Raw genomic sequence first — 16,825 nt, forward strand, 5'->3', positions numbered from 1 at the left:
AGAGAGAGAAGGGGTTCAGGTAGGCAATTAGGGGGGTGCTGCTGCACACAGAAGTTTTTTTTTTATCTTAAAGTGGTTGTAAACCCTTACAACTCCAAAGACATGCTGTTAGGTTAATCAGATCCTGTCGAAAAAATTGGCCAAATATGTGTATGTTGTATGTGTGTTTGTAAGCACGTAGGACCCCATGGTGTAAAGGACCGCGCTATACCGCAGATGGACAATGGCGGCAAAAAAGTGCTCTGAGGCGATTCAGTTCGCATAGGTAGCGCTATACAAGTCACTCATTCATTCACAATCCACTTTTTGCTACAGGTAAGCCTATAATAAGGCTTACCTGTAGCTACTCCGGATATCTCCTAAACCTGCACGGTTTAGGAGATATCTCCTGTATCTGCATGTGCCAACGTCATCGGCACATGCGCACTGAAGCAATGGCACGTATGTGCCGTTTGCGTCAGTGAGTGTGCCGTTACTGGCGGCCCCCCGCGCGGGAGTGACGTCATTGCGGCGCCGTGATACCCGCAGAAATGTCGCTGGCCGGTGCTGTGTACGGGCACTGCAGCGGGGGCTTCCATCTCAGGTGAGTATTACATAATGAGCTAGTATGCTATGCATACTAGTTCATTATTCCTTTGTCTCGCAGGTCTATTTTTTTTTTTTATGTGGGTTTACAACCACTTTAATACATAGAATGCATTAAAATAAAAAAAAAAAAACCTTCTGCCTTTACAACTCCTTTAAAGTGGTTGTAAAGTCTCAAGGTTTGCATAATAAGGTGTAAAACCTTCTGCAGCTCCCCCCCAGCCCCTCCCCCCTTTTCCTTATCTGAGTCAGATCCAATCCAACAATGTGCACGAGTGCAGCGGCTCAAGCCCCTGTCTCTCTCCTCATTGGACAGATTGATAGCAGCAGGAGCCACACAGGAGCGGGGAGTGAGGGGCGGGGCTGAGTCCCGCTCTCTGTGTCAATGGAGTACGCACAGGTGCCCACAGGTAATGCGGCTTTCCATGAGGGGCACCCGATAAAAAGGAAGAGCCAGGAGTGCCTGCAGGTACCCCAGAAGAGGAGGATCGGGGCTGCTCTGTGCAAAACCCTTGCACAGTGAAGGTAAGTATAACATGTTTGTTATTTTTTTTATTAAAAACCCCCAAATCTTTACAATAACTTTAACTACTTCAGCTCCAAAAGGTTCGGAGCTGAAGTAGGTAAAGTAATTGTAAAGGTTTGGGGCATCCCCCTTCATGACCAGGCCATTTTTTGCGATACGGCACCGTGTTACTTTGACTGACAACTGCGCTATAAACAAAAAAAGACAATTTTGAAAATAAAAAAAAAAACAACAATATTTTTTACTTTTTGCTATAAAACATATCCAATTAAAAAAAAATGTAAAAAAATCTCATTTCATCATCAATTTAAGCCAATATGTATTCTGCTAAAAATGTTTCTTACTCCAAACACGGCGAGTCGAGTTAATGCTCAATTTTGGTCTCATCTGACCCCAGCACTTACTCCCAATCCTTCTCTGAATCATTTATATGTTCATTGGCATGACTGTACATGTGCCTTCTTCAGGAGGAGGACTCGCTGTGTTTGGAGGAAGAAAAATGCTGACTATGACCCTAAGAACACCATCCCTACAGTCAAGCACGGAGGTGGAAACATGATGCTTTGGGCTGTTTCTCTGCTAAAGGTACAGGGTGACTTTGCCTCATTGAGAGGCCAATGGACGGGGCCATGTATTGTAAAATCTTGGATGAGAACCTTCTTCCCTCAGCCAGAACACTGAGGATGGGTCATGGATGGGTCTTCCAGCATGACAATGACCCAAAACATACCACGAGGCAAAAAAGGAGAGGCTCAAGAAGAAGCACATTATGGTCATGGAGTGGCCTAGCCAGTCTCCAGACCTTAATCCTATAGAAAAATCCATGGAGGGAGATGAAACGTCAAGTTGCCAAGCGACAGCCAAGAAACCTTAAGGATTTAGAGAAGATTTGTAAAGAAGAGTGGACCAAAATCCCTCCTGAGATGTGTGCAAACCTGGTCACCAACTACAAGAAACGTCTCACCTCTGTGCTTGCCAACAAGGGTTTCTCTGCCAACTACTAAGTCTTGTTTTGCTTGGGGATCAAATACTTATTTTACTCACTGAACTGCAAGTCAATTTATAACATTTGTATCGTGTTTTTTCTGGATTTTTGGTTGATATTCTGTCTCTATCATGTAAAATACACCTATGATAAAAATTATAGACCCTTCATTCTTTGTTAGTGGGCAAACTTACAAAATCTGCAGGAGATCAAATAATTATTTTCTTCACTGTACATTCAATGGCACTTGAAGAATCACTACCAGTACTTTTAACGGTACTTGCAGAATCCCTGCCATGCATCCAATGGCACTCGCAGAATCCCTGCCAGTACTTCCAATGGTACTTGCAGAATCCCTGCCATACATCTAATGGCACTCACAGAATCACTGCCAGCACTTCCAATGGTGCTCGCAGAATCCCTGCCAGTACTTCCAATAGTGCTCGCAGAATCCCTGCCATACATCCAAGGGCGCTTGCAGAACCCCTGCCAGACATCCAATGGCACTCACAGAATCACTGCCAATACTTCCAATGGTGCACGCAGAATCCCTGCTATACATCCAATGGCGCTTGCAGAATCCCTGCCATAGATCCAATGGCACTCGCAGAATCCCTATCATACATCCAATGGCGCTTGCAGAATCCCTGCCATACAACCAATGGCACTCAAATAATCCTTGCCATACATCCAATAGCACTCACAGAATCCTTGCCATACATCCAATCGTACTCGCAGAATCCCTGCCATATATCCAATCGTACTCGCAGAATCCCTGCCATACATCCAATGGCACTCGCAGAATCCCTGCCATATATCCAATGGTACTCCCTGCCAGTACTTCCAGAGTTGCCTAAAATGAAGCTGGGTGTGTTTTCTGTCCAAAAGGGTTTGTAAGCTCCAGCCTTTGAAGTGGCTGGTGCTGTGTCTTCAAACCAGCTACCTCTGAGCAAGAGTTATAATACGGAAGCTTGTTACCTGTTGCTGTTGACCTGAAATACCTGAATATTCTCTTGTCTTTTGCCTTCTTCATTGCCAATCCAGACTATCTAATTATCCTCTGCTTACTGCCAGCCAAAACCCCTTCCACTATTTCGACTCCAATCTAGTTTACTCCAACTCATTGCCAACCCAACTGTCTGACTGGTCTCTGCCAGCCACCCACCCACCAAGGCTCCTCATTTGATCCTGCCTAAGTTCTGAACTTCTGTCCCTGCTCCGTAGCCCTCCTGTACCTGCTGCCCCCTCTTAATGGGGCAATGTCAGAGGCCATGGCATGCCACCAGTTGCAACCAAGAGTCCTGAAGACCACTAGAGTTTCCAGGCCATCTCCACCATTAAGGGCCTTAGTGAAAACAGACCGGTACTTAGATTCTGTGCCCCGGAAAGTCCGTGTCACCTACCAGAGGGTATTGTAACAAATTTTAGATCCAGTGACATCATCACTGGGCTTTGTGCTTCCTAATACAATGCATAGCTGGTGGGGAGGGTGGCATGGTGCTGTAAATAGCTTCCTGAAAACATTAAAGCCCCCTGCCTCAGTGCTCCTCTCAACAGACCTGATGCAAGCAGTGGGCTAGCTCTTGGGAGGAGTTATGCAAATATCCAAAATGCCTTGACAGGTGGAAGTCAGTCTAGAGTAGTAGGCTTCCTAGACATACTTTATTTGCATGCTGACCATCTTAGGTAAGGTCCACATGTGATGCTGAGCCTCCATGACTGAAAGAACTAAAATTCAACGAATAAAAGGGGCAGGCCAAGGACAGTCAAGGCTGGGGAGGAAAGCCTAGATGATGCTGAACGTTCTCCAGTCAAGAAATTAGGTGGGCTCTGCCGCTTCAAATGCACATTGCAAAAAGCTCACAGTGTGAAGTCAAATCAAAGTAAACAATTTAAGTACAAGAGAGGAGCCTAAACCAATGTGCAAGACTGGAGGGAAGGCTTGTTTTTGTCTAGGGGATTGGAGAACAGAGATATACTTACCCAACCTTCTGATCCTCCCCGCACAAGAGAAGTCCCTGTGGCTCTTGCCCTTCCCGCGGTCTTCTGGTGTGGTGGACTGTTCCTGACGTCATCACGCCCGTAGACCTGGTCTGGAGGAGGGTGTCAGGAACAGTCCAACATTGGATCTTGGGGGGAGTGCCGCTTGCCGATGGAGAGGAGGATCGGGTGAGTATACACCTTTCTTCTCTCCCCTGGAAATAACAAACAGTTGACCTGTGCAGTGTGTCAGGAACAGTCCAACATTGGATCTTGGGGGGAGTGCCGCTTGCAGATGGAGAGGAGGATCGGGTGAGTATACACCTTTCTTCTCTCCCCTGGAAATAACAAACAGTTGACCTGTGCAGTGCGTGAACAACTCCACTGAAAGGGGAAGCTTTTTTTTTTTTTTTTTGCTTGGAGTTGGGCTTTAAACACAATACATCGAAAGGGGATTTTAAAATATGAACGCTGAAAAGATTATTTATCTATATATTATTATTATCTATAGATAGATAGATAGATAGATAGATAGATAGATAGAGTATGTACAAAAACTTTAGTTTCCCTTTAAAAACATGAGAGTTTAGTTCCAGCACAATAAAAAGCAATACAAAGCAGGTTGAAAGTAGCGGTGGTTGTGCTGCTGTTATTAAACGTAATTGAATTATGCTGTTACTCCCCCGCAGCTACGTGTAAGTGGAGGAATATATAGAAACACAATATTGACCCCGGTGCAGAATCAATAAACTCTCTGTATATGCCCCAGAGCTGGGCTCTTGTAAGCAAGACGTGTCATTCCGTTTACTTAGGGAAATCATTATAAGTTTTATTGCTTTGAGTAAACTAATTATGTCCCTGCCATCTATCAAGGAGATAAGGGGATGGCGGAAAAATCTGCGGCTTCAAAAAAAGTACCGGAGCCATATTTCACAGCTACTAAAATATTACATCAAGCATGATAACATTTATCCGAGTGGACAGCTCGGATATTCATTTCATGAAAACGTCGCTCTCTTTAGTTAACAGGAAATTAATTATACTTTTTTTTTTTTTTTTGTATGTGAAAACTGAATCGCGTTGCTCATCGCTGTTATCCTGACATGTCTCATGTTCTTAGCGGAAGTGTTCAGGTTGGCTAACAAGGGGTAAAAAGATCAGTTGGCTGATTTTTGTCAAAAAGAATTACAAATACATGATATGGCCAAACATTTGTGGTCATGTGACCACCACATCAATATTGGCTTGTTGAACATCCCATTCAGGGCCGTCTTTAATTTTGATCGGGCCCTGGGCAAACATTTTCTTGGGGCCCCATCCTCCATTCTGAGACATACAAAAAATAGCAGGTAGACTCAAAATCAGTTTACTGCAGCAGATCACGCAGCGATTGCAATTGTTTGCCAGAGGTTACAGTCTATCCTTACTGCTCACTGGCTGGTTTCTAGAGGTCACAACACATAATTTCTGCTTGGCAATTGGTTGCTAGAGGTTAATGTACATTATTAGCGCTCACTAATTGGTTGCTAGGGGTTACAGCACATCATTACCACTTACTGATTGGTTGCTAGAGATTAAAGCAGATCACTACTGTTCGCTGATTGGTTGCTAGAGGTTAATGCACATCATTACCTCTCACTGAGCAGTGGAGCAATCCCAAAAAATTGAGCGAGTAAAGGGGCACATTAATACACATACTACAGGAGAGAGTGTCAGAGAGTGCAGACATACTGCAGGAGATTACCAGAGACTGCAGACATACTGCAGGAGACAATCAGAGACTGCGGACATACTGCAGGAGACAGAGACTGCAGACATACTGCAGGAGATTACCAGAGACTGCAGACATATTTCAAGAGATTACCATAGACTGCAGACATACTGCAGGAGATTACCAGAGACTGCGGACATACTGCAGGAGATTACCAGAGACTGCGGACATACTGCAGGAGATTACCAGAGACTGGGGACATACTGCAGGAGACAGAGACTGCGGACATACTGCAGGAGATTACTAGAGACTGCGGACATACTGCAGGAGACAATTAAAGACTACGGACATACTGCAGGAGACAATCAGAGACTGCGGACATACTGCAGGAGATTACCAGAGACTGGGGACATACTGCAGGAGACAGAGACTGCGGACATACTGCAGGAGATTACTAGAGACTGCGGACATACTACAGGAGACAATTAAAGACTACGGACATACTGCAGGAGACAATCAGAGACTGCGGACATACTGCAGGAGATTACCAGAGACTGCGGACATACTGCAGATTACCAGAGACTGCGGACATACTGCAGGAGAATACCAGAGACTGCGGATATACTACAGGAGAGAATTAAAGACTGCGGACATACTGCAGGATACAATCAGAGACTGTAGACATTATACAGGAGATGGTCAGAGAACTTTCAGCAACGCACAGCTTTACAGTTGAATAACACAGCTCAGGGTTTAAACATTCAGGCATTTTATGGGTGTAAGGACATACATGGCCAGCCAAACTCACTACATACATTCAGGTGTGTGGGCGGGGCTTCCACTCTCTGATTTCACTACAACAGCCGGAAGCTCCACTGATGCTTTGTTGGGGGGCCCACTCCACCCGTGAATTGGGGCCCCGATGACAGTTTTGCAGAGCGCACAGAGGACACGGGAGGATGTATTCCCGCGCTAGTCAGCTGAGGGGGGTGGGGCCGGGAGCTCCACTGATGCTCTGACCCCGCCCACGTGCAGCCTGTGTACTCAGAATAGAGCGTCTGCAGTGAGAGCCAGTGATCGGAGTGGGAGCGTCAGTGGAGCTCCTGACCCCGCCCCCGGATCTCTGTATTCACCAGCCAGTATAGAGGGGGCGGGGCCGGGAGGTCCACTGACGCTCCCACTCCGATCACTGGCTCTCACTGCAGACGCTCTATTCCGAGTACACAGGCTGCATGTGGGCGGGGTCAGAGCGTCAGTGGAGCTCCCGGCCCCGCCCCCTTTTAGCTGGCTAGCGTGGGAATACATCCTCCCGTGTCCTCTGTGCGCTCTGCAAAGCCGTCATTGGGCCCCAATTCACGGATAGCGTGGGCCCCCCAACAAAGATTGCCCTGCGCTAAAGACGGCCCTGATCCCATTCCATGGCCATGGGCATTAAAGAGGAAGTAAACCCCGATGGGTTTTACTTCCTCTTTTGTTCCCTACAAAGTAAAAGCATAATGCACACGGGAGCCGCCGGTCACGGCACGAGCCCTTTAGAAACGGCACGATGGTGCCCTTTCTTCAGTGCGCATGTGCAGATGATGTCGGTGCAAGTGTATATGGTAAATATCTCCTAAACCGTGCAGGTTTAGGAGATATTTCCAGTACCTACAGGTAAGCCTTATTATAGTAAAAGTGGTGTAACTAGGTTTACAACCGCATTACCCCTTGGTGCCAATGCCCCAGGGCCCTTTAAGGAGCTCTCAAAGGTGAGAAGTGGAGTTCTGGATCATTTGACCACTGTCATTTGCTGCTGTAGTGCCCAATGGGTTCCGAGTGTAAACAGTAGGGCTGAGTTTGGGCTTAGTCCGTACCTGGGTTCTGACCAAACCTGGAAATAAGCTCACTGTCACTGCCACCCAATCAAATGCGGCTAGGGCTTTCCCCGCCCCGCAGCTACATGCCCTCATGGCCTCACACCTATATGGGGTTCTTGGACATGCCATTCCAACACTATGCAATGCACACAATTGCGGTGCAGCTGTGCAGCATTACAGGGTTAAATCAAGCAGCAAGGAGGTAATATAATGCCTCCTCACCACCAGTCAAATGCATTCTGAAAAGTGACCTGAATGCAGATCTTAAAGAGCCCCAGCAAAAACAAAAATGTATTTGTCTGGAGTTGGGCCTTCAGAAATGTGGGCAACACTGAAGGGACTAATGGCAATCTTCAGTAACTTGCAGCGCCGCTCTAAATGTTCTTCAATGCTGTCACTCTGGTGAGCCCCAACTAGAAGAAGCTGCGGACATCCTGAAAGCTCATCCAGCTAGCGTTAAATCATATAGTGTGATGGATGCCAAACACCACCAGCTCAGTGTGTGATATAATGTAGAAACGGCTTCAACCTCAGCTCCTCTTAGGTCACATTCCTCTGAAACGTTTCGCCCTACCCTGGGGATTAATTGTAGAGGTAGGGATGAAACACATCAGAGATGTGGCCTAGGAGGAGATGAGGCTGGGGCCATTTATACATTATATCACACGCATAGCCAGTGGGGTGCGGCATCTGTTTCACTACACAACACCAAAGGGAGCCTACAGCAGCATACCCTCCAGCTAAGGTAACAGTTTCAACTCTTCCATCACTCTTTATTTCAAATTCTCAGGAGATTTGAATGACGGCAACAGCGCAGTCGTCCAGTTCTGGGAGGCCATCATATGACGTCCTCCGCACACTGCTGATCACAGATTGAGGTACAGAGCCAATCAGCTTCTCTTAACCACGTGATCAGCTGTGTCCAATCACAGCTGATTATGATGTAAACAAAAGCCGGTTATTGCCATTCTGTTCCTCACATCGACAGTGTGAGGAGAGCCGATAACTAGCTTGTGTAAAAGGGACATGTACACTGATAATTAGGGCACTGATTATCAGTGCAGTCCCAAAAGTGCCCACTACTGCTGCCAATCAGTGCCCACCAGTGCCTCATCAGTGCTGCCAATCAGAATCCACCAGTGCTGCCAAGTAGTGCCCACCAGTGCTGCCAATCAGGGTCCACCAGTGCTGCCAGTGTCCACCAGTGCTGCCAATCAGTGCCCACCAGTGCCTCATCAGTGCTGCCAATCAGTATCCACCAGTGCTGCCAAGTAGTGCCCTCCAGTGCTGCCAATCAGGGTCCACCAGTGCTGCCAATCAGTGCCCACCAGTGCCTCATCAGTGCTGCCAATCAGTATCCACCAGTGCTGCCAAGTAGTGCCCACCACTGCCTACTCATCAGTGCCACCTACCAGTGCTCATCTGTGCTGCCTATCAGTGCCCATCAGTGCAGCCTCATCAGTGCACATCAGTGAAGGAGAAAAATTACCCGTTTACAAAATTTTATAATAAAACTATGAAAAAGTTTAGTTTTTTTTTACTCAAAATTTTTGGGTTTTTTTTGTTTATTTAGCAAAAAATAAAAAAACCCCAGTAATGATTAAATACCACCAAAGGAAATCTCTATTTGTGTGAAAAAAAATGATAACAATTTAATATGAGTACAGTGTTGCATGACCGCGCAATCATCATTCAAACTGTGATAGCGCTGAAAGCTGAAAATTGGCCTGGGCAGGAAGGGGGTGAAAGTGCCCGGTAGGCTAGTGGTTAATCGTAGCGGATGGGTGAAACGTGTCAGCGGCGTGGCCTAACAGAAGCGGAGGCTGCAGTCCTTTCTACATGATATCACACGCTGAGTCGGTGGCGTGCAGCACCTGTCACACTATACAACACTGAGGGGAGCCTATAGTAACATTCCCTCCAGCTAAGGTAACAACTTCAACCCTTCCATCTCTCTTTATTTTAAATTCTCAGGAGATCCGTTAACACCGTTTTATATCCATATTAAAGATCTACTTTAAGGGCACAATTTAAAAATAAATGCATTGAAGAAAATAAGAGAAACAAAAAGCGGAGTTTGTGAACGCTTCGAGAGGGATTTGTCGCCGGGAACGATAAATATTCTGCGTTTAATACCGGCACCTGTGGGCTTTATAATTACTTTTTAGGTTTTCTCAGTCTGCAGGAAAAGCTTTCCGATGTGTGCAGCACATACTGATGAATATAATTGTGAATATTATTAAGAAGCCGATGTGAATAAATTCATATTTTATCATATAAATTGTAGGCTTAGCTGACATTTAAACATTCCCTTTCACAGTATTATGGCGGAGATTCCTGAGTGAAGGAAGCTTTCTATGTGTACTACATGGACGGGCGCGATCGGTTTGTGCCCCCTCCCCCCCCCACACCTCTTCCCTTCACTGCCAGAAACAATGCGGCAGACGTTTTTTTCTTTTAGCAAGAATTGGGACTCATGCTCAGGAGCGGTTTGGCTTGTATACAGTAAAAACCGGGAGTTAGTGCCCCATTGTTGGTATCAGTTGGAAGAATGGTGCCCCATTGATGGTGTCAGCAGAGGGGAATGGTGCTCCATTGATGGTGTCAGCAGAGGGGAATGGTGCTCCATTGATGGTGTCAGCAGAGGGGAATGGTGCTCCATTGATGGTGTCAGCAGAGGGGAATGGTGCTCCATTGATGGTGTCAGCAGAGGGGAATGGTGCTCCATTGATGGTGTCAGCAGAGGGGAATGGTGCCCCATTGATGGTGTCAGCAGAGGAGAATGGTGCTCCATTGATGGTGTCAGCAGAGGGGAATGGTGCCCCATGGATGGTGTCAGCAGAGGGGAATGGTGCTCCATTGATGGTGTCAGCAGAGGGGAATGGTGCTCCATTGATGGTGTCAGCAGAGGGGAATGGTGCTCCATTGATGGTGTCAGCAGAGGGGAATGGTGCTCCATCGATGGAGTCAGTTGGTGGAATTGTGCCCCACGGGCCAGATAAAGGCAAGTGAAGGGCCACATCCAGCCCCAGGGCAGCAGTTTGGAGACCACTGTACTAGGCCTTTGTGCCCCTTCTTTTTTTGTATCTCTATTTTCTCCAGTAAGGCCTTAGGCACACGGGTAGTTTGGCTTTTACAGTGCAAAAAATTTGAGTTTTTGGGTGCAAGCAAGGCACAGGTGCAGCCAACTGCCAGCAGCCTGTCAAAATTAATGATAGGCTAAAATACACTGGGTTATATGTGACTGGACACTGTTCCAAACAGAGCTCACATTTAGGGCCATATGTGTTCAGGGACATATGCCCTCAACACTTAAATTCCTGCATTTGGCCTTAAATGCATGTACCACTCTGATCAGTGTCCAGCCACCATGTATTTCAGCCTGTCATTGATTTTGATGCTGCTGGCACTAGGCTGTATGCTACACCTGTGCCTACCTTGCACCCAAAAACTCCCATTTTTTTTGTAATGTGTAAGACAAACTACCTGTGTGCCTAAGGCCTTACTGGAGACACACAAAAAAAGAAGGGGCACAAAGGCCTAGTGCAGTGGTCTCCAAACTGCGGTCCGGGGCCGGGAGGTGGCACTTTGCATGTCTTTATTTGGCTCTTGGGGCACTATTCCACCAACTGACACCAATGATGGGGCACCATTCCCCCCTGCTGACACCATCAATGGGGCACTATTACTCCCAATGATGGAGCACTGTTGCCGGGGGAAATTTCTCCCAATGGCCACAATCCGACCCCCCTAAATCCTGAAAACTGGCCCTTTGTTTAGAAAGTTAGGAGACCCCTGACCTATTGCATCACCAGATATAAGTTTATTGGAATAGGAACAGTAATGAGTGCAAACTCACAATAGTCATAGGCTAATACAGCATTATAGACCAGACCTGACTGGCAAGGTAACCCTCATATGGTGCAGTATCAACTCAACCCTGGTTTTATCGAGACTCGCCAGCTAATGCGTTTCCAGGGACGAACCCTCTCATCAGAGCCTGGCTCTTTCATCCCTGAAAATGGGTTAGCTGGCAAGTCTTGGTGACACCAGGGTTGAGTTGATACTGCACCATACCAAGGTTACCCTGACTTTCCTTCCAGCCTAAAATTTCTTCACCCCCAGTTTGTAGTCTAATGTGACGGGGCACCTCAATGACCAATAATGAGACTCAGGAAGAAAAGAGATGACATCAAGCTTGACTTTCGCTGGAAATATACACCAATCAGCTATAACATTATGACCACCCACCAATATGAAGAAGGTTCCCCTTTTGCCATCAAAACATCCCTGATTTGTCAAGGTATGGACTCAGCTAGACTTCTGAAGGTATGCTGTGGTATCTGGTGCTTAGCCATCAGCAGCAGATCCTTTAAGCCTTTTTTTGGGTCACTTTTATTCCTATAACAAGGAATGTAAACATCCCTTGTAATTGAAAAAAAAGCATGACAGGACCTCTTAAATGTGAGATCTGGGGTCAAAAAGACCTCAGATCTCACATTTACACTTAAATGCAATAAAAAAAAAAAAAAATAAAAAAAAATTTCCACTTTAAGACCATTTGACGTCGCTTCCGTCATCCAATGTTATGGAGCCGTGTGGCGGCCATCATTCCCTCACTCGGCTCCAGGCCTGTCAGGGAAGAGGACGTGATCGTCTCCGCTGCTACCGGCGGCTCTGGTAAGTGGCGGAGACATCCGGAGCGCGGCGGCAGGGGGGAGGGCCTCTCCTGCCCCTGATAAAAGTGTTCTCACGGCGAATACGCGGCAGAGACCACTTTTATCCTAAAGAGGACCGCCCACTGTTGCTGAAAATACCGGGGTTATGGCTGCTAGCTGATGCCATAACCCCGGTATTTAGCGTAAAAAGTACCGGCGTACAGCTACGGCGGTTTGCGGCAAGTGGTTAAGCTTGCCCATTTTTTTTTTTTTTTTTTACGATTCCAACTTCAGCGACAACATGTTCACTTACTGCCTAATAAATCCCACGACTTTCAGATGCCGTAGTAAGGAGATAATCAATGTTATTCACTTTACCTGTCAGTGGTGAATGTTATGACTGATCGGTGTAAAGATTCACAAATAACTCGGCTGTCTACATGTCTGAGTCTCTGATAGTCGTGTCATATGATTCATATGAAGGTAATCTGAACCTATACATTTTTTTTCATTATCAGTTCTAAATCTAATTAGAATTTCCCAGGCTTGTGGCAGGCTTATTCTGTACCTTTCTAAATACACCAGGGAGTAAGGGGAGAACAAACCCGGATAAATTAAATTTAGGAGGGCTGGCTCGCCAAACATTGATTTTTTTATTTTTTTTTTCCCTTTTCATCGTTACAGAAGGAGCGGCTTACAAGAACTTCATCATGCGCAGCAATAAAGCGGAGGCTGCACTTAATAACACGCACAATCTATCAGCACGGGTGACCTCAGCTATGTTCCCGTCATACTTGTCAAGGTTCAGATTAAAACAAGAGAGAGCTGGCACCGGCTCCGGAATTGTTTCTTATAAGTCATTCGGCTTCATAACAACTTGAGGGCAGCGATAAAGAAAGAAAAACCCATTTTTATAGCAGGAAACGTAGAGTGGCGAGGCGAGAAAGCCTCCGCAAATCCTCTGACACTTTCGCCCTACTGAGAAAACACCTCGGGCCCCGCGCAAACCTCCCCGCTCGTGTGTGTTGGCGCCTTCAAAAGCGTGATTTGTTTTTATTTCTGCAGAACTGTTAAAAGCAATAAAGAAACATTATTTCTGTTAAAGCAGCCCTCTTGCCCCCCCCCCCCACCCCCCCTTTATGAAAATTCACATGCAGATCTCTGTGTGCCGATGTGAAGCCATCTACAACTTTTCTGATATTTGTACTCATCGTAAAATCCTTATTTTTTCTTGAGTTCATTGAAGGACACAGTGCAGTTTTTGATCTCTGACTGCTGGGTTATGGCGCCACCATTATGAGTAGAAACACAATATTCCCCAAGCACACGTTTCTGAAAATGGTTGTGGTGCTCTAATGACCACAGGCTGGAAACCATAGATCATCAGAGTGAACAAATGTCATCACAGCAAAGATTCTTCAAAAGGGTCCAAAGCTTTATTTTATGGCTAGGTTTTGGAAGCCACGTAGGCCACCTTCGTCAGGCAAGTGACACTTGCCTGACGAAGGATCCCTGCGTGGCTCCAAAACCTTGCCGTATGTGGACTATGTGACCACGAAAATAAAGCTTTGGACCCTTTTGAGGAATCCTTGGCGTGCTGATGACATTTTTCACCTTCAGGAGTAGGACACAAACCCCCTGCAGAAGGACACTCAGTGTCCAGGAGTAAGGACCTAAGCTTCCTACTGGAAACTTTGTTTCCTATTTTTTTGTAGGGAAATCCTTTTTGTTTTTTCCTTCAAGTATCTAGACCAGGGGTCTCAAACTGGAGGGCCTCCAGCTGTTGCGAAACTACAAGTCCCACCATGCCTCTGCCTGTGGGAGTCATGCTTGTAACTGTCAGCCTTGCAATGCCTCACAGGACTTGTAGTTTTGCAACAGCTGGAGGGCCGCCAGTTTGAGACCCCTGGTCTAGACTTTCTATCAACAGCTGAGCCGGGCAACAGGCATAACCAGCCTTTCTCAACCTTCTCAACACAGAGGAACACTTGAAATAATTTTCTGGTCTCAGGGAACCCCCCTCCTAAAAATATCTCTATATATCTACAACTCGTACTTTAGTGTGGTGGTCAGTGAGAAGAATGCTCCTTACACTTGTGGTCATTGGGAAGATTTACCCCCTTACAGATCACTAAAAAGATCAATGGTGTCAGTGGGAACTTATCTGAGAGGCAGAAATTGCTCAAGGAACCCCTAGCAACCTCTGGAGGAACCATAGGTTTCCATGGAACGCTGATTAAGAAACCCTGGTCTAGATAATACATAGGTAGATCAAGTAGTCACCCCGGCTCAGCCTACAAGTGAATGCATGTCGTTTGCTACATGCTGGCTGCAACAGCCCTATCTTCATGACGGGCAGCCTGTGAGTGTTATGGTTGATCAGCTCCAGGCTGGTTTGTTGCAGTGTCCTCCAAGTCGGAAAGCACCCCAGCTTTGGCTGTGAGGCATCTTGTCATGAGGAAGGTACCACATTGATTTTCAGAATGAGGTAAGTTGGCCCACCTCCCTTTCACCCAGTACCTTTCTGGGGTGGCTAGGTCTGGATTTCGGGAAACTTATTCCTTTGGTTTCCCTGTGTTTGGCATGATATAGTATACAATGTCTACAGGTACACTTGTAATGCGGGGCTTAGCTCACGGGACAGAATGCACCTTTGTGAGTTGAGATGTATCCTTAAAGAGTATCCCCGCACAAGCAGATGGCCCCCTGGTTTGGACAGAAGGAGGTCCACAAATTCCTGGATATTCCTGCAGACACAGGGGTCTCCCTCCCCGCTTCCCTGGGTGGTGTGTGACCCAGAGACTGTGGGGGCATATGGTCAGCGCTCCAATCTGGCTCCCTGTAATTTATGATTTTCACATACTGATGGTGCAGTCAGTGTGGGGGTGCTTGGCCAGTGTTCCCTCATGGTCTTTCCCTGAACATAGCGGAGAGATATTAACCCTTGTGATGCCTGAACCAGCCAAGTTGGTCCCGACACCCGAGAAGGGCTCCAAGAAAGCCATGACTAAGAACCAGAAAGACAGCAAGAAGTGCAAGAAGAGCAGGAAGGGGAGTTGTAGCATTTACGTGTACTAGGTGCTCAAGCTGGTCCGCCCCGAAACCGGCATACTGAACCGCAGGTGCACCTGCAAGTTACCTGCACTGAGCCATAGACTTCTGTTATTACCTTTCCCTTCATGCCTAAGCCTTTTTCTGGCACTTGTTGCTTACAAGTTAAAATCTGTATTTTTTGCTAGAAAATTACTTAGAACCCCCAAACATTTTATATATATTTTTTAGCAGTGACCCTGGAGAATAAAATGGCGATTGTTGCAATATTTTCACACAGTATTTGTATAGTGGCCTTTCAAATGCAATTTTTTTGGAAGAAATAAATTTTCATGAATTCAAAAAAAAAGCCCAATTTGTTTGTATAATGTGAAAGATGATCTTACGCCAAGTAAATAGATACGGTAACATGCAAAATCCGGAATGTTGCTGCACTCCTTGGTATATAATGCAGCAATATTCCGAATTTTGCATGTTACTGAATCTCACAGACAGCTCGTTCCAAACACGACCCCGCGTTTGAAACCGTGCGTTCAGAACCGTGCGTTTGGAACCGTGCGTTCGGAACCGTGCACCCGCACAGACTGCGTATTGCTGTAGTATGCCCACGTGAACGGAGCCTTAAGCAAGGAATGAACTCTTAACGTACCAAAGTCAGCAAAGACGGACTGTCCGACCCTCTTCACATCTTTAGGCTTTGTAACGAGGGACGTGACCCCGGAGAAATTGCCTCCCTGTAATAAGGAAACAAAGGATACATTAGGAAGGAGAATTCTGAGAATAGACAAGCCTATAACATGGAACGTTCTATCAGTTTTAGTGAGCGAGTGAAAAACGAGCCGTGTCCAGGAACCAATAACACATTCTGCGGTCAACTGTCTACAAAATTACTTTATCCTTTTGTAAGGGAACATTGTTTTATGAAAGAGACCGACAAACTGGGCCACACTCAAATCACCTTCTTCATCACATATTATAGCTGCGAGTACATCATAAACATTTCTGTAATACCGCTAACCTTGTATTGAAGACAATCAGTCACAGGCATTTCTAATAACCTCAATCTCTACTCTTACATTGTTAGCCTTTATCTCACAGGGGTTACTTGATTTTAGCTGAGTTGCTAAATCCCTGCTGGAAGGGGGTAGTAGGGTGAGCTGATCTGCTGATTAATTACTAGGAGGGGGATCTGAGCTGCTGAGCTATTGCTGGAAGAGGGGAGCAGGGTGAACTGATCTGCTGATTTATTACTGGGGGGGGGGGGGGGGAGCTGAGCTTCTGAGTGATTGCTAGAAGAGGGGAGCAGGGTGAACTGATCTGCTGATTCACTACTGGGAGAGGGGAGCTGAGCTGCTAAATCATTGCTGGAAGAGGGGAGCAGAGTGAGCTGATCTGCTTATTCATTATTGGGAGGGGGAGCTGAGCTGCTGAGTCACTGTTGGAAGAGGGGAGTAGGGTGAGCTGATTTGCTGA

General features: G+C 46.4%; 1 protein-coding gene across 2 annotated transcripts in view; it reads right to left on the reverse strand.

The window, feature by feature from the left end:
• ITFG1 (integrin alpha FG-GAP repeat containing 1) overlaps positions 1-16,825 on the reverse strand; it is a 314,466-nt gene that overhangs the window by 208,352 nt on the left and 89,289 nt on the right. For both annotated transcript variants that reach the window (XM_073605835.1, XM_073605834.1), the window contains exon 8: positions 16,002-16,086. In XM_073605835.1, the coding sequence (XP_073461936.1) occupies positions 16,002-16,086 (85 nt within the window). The remainder of the gene's footprint in view (positions 1-16,001; positions 16,087-16,825) is intronic.

This window comes from Aquarana catesbeiana, linkage group LG11 (genome assembly GCF_042186555.1).
Source record: "Aquarana catesbeiana isolate 2022-GZ linkage group LG11, ASM4218655v1, whole genome shotgun sequence".
Lineage (NCBI taxonomy): Eukaryota > Metazoa > Chordata > Amphibia > Anura > Ranidae > Aquarana > Aquarana catesbeiana.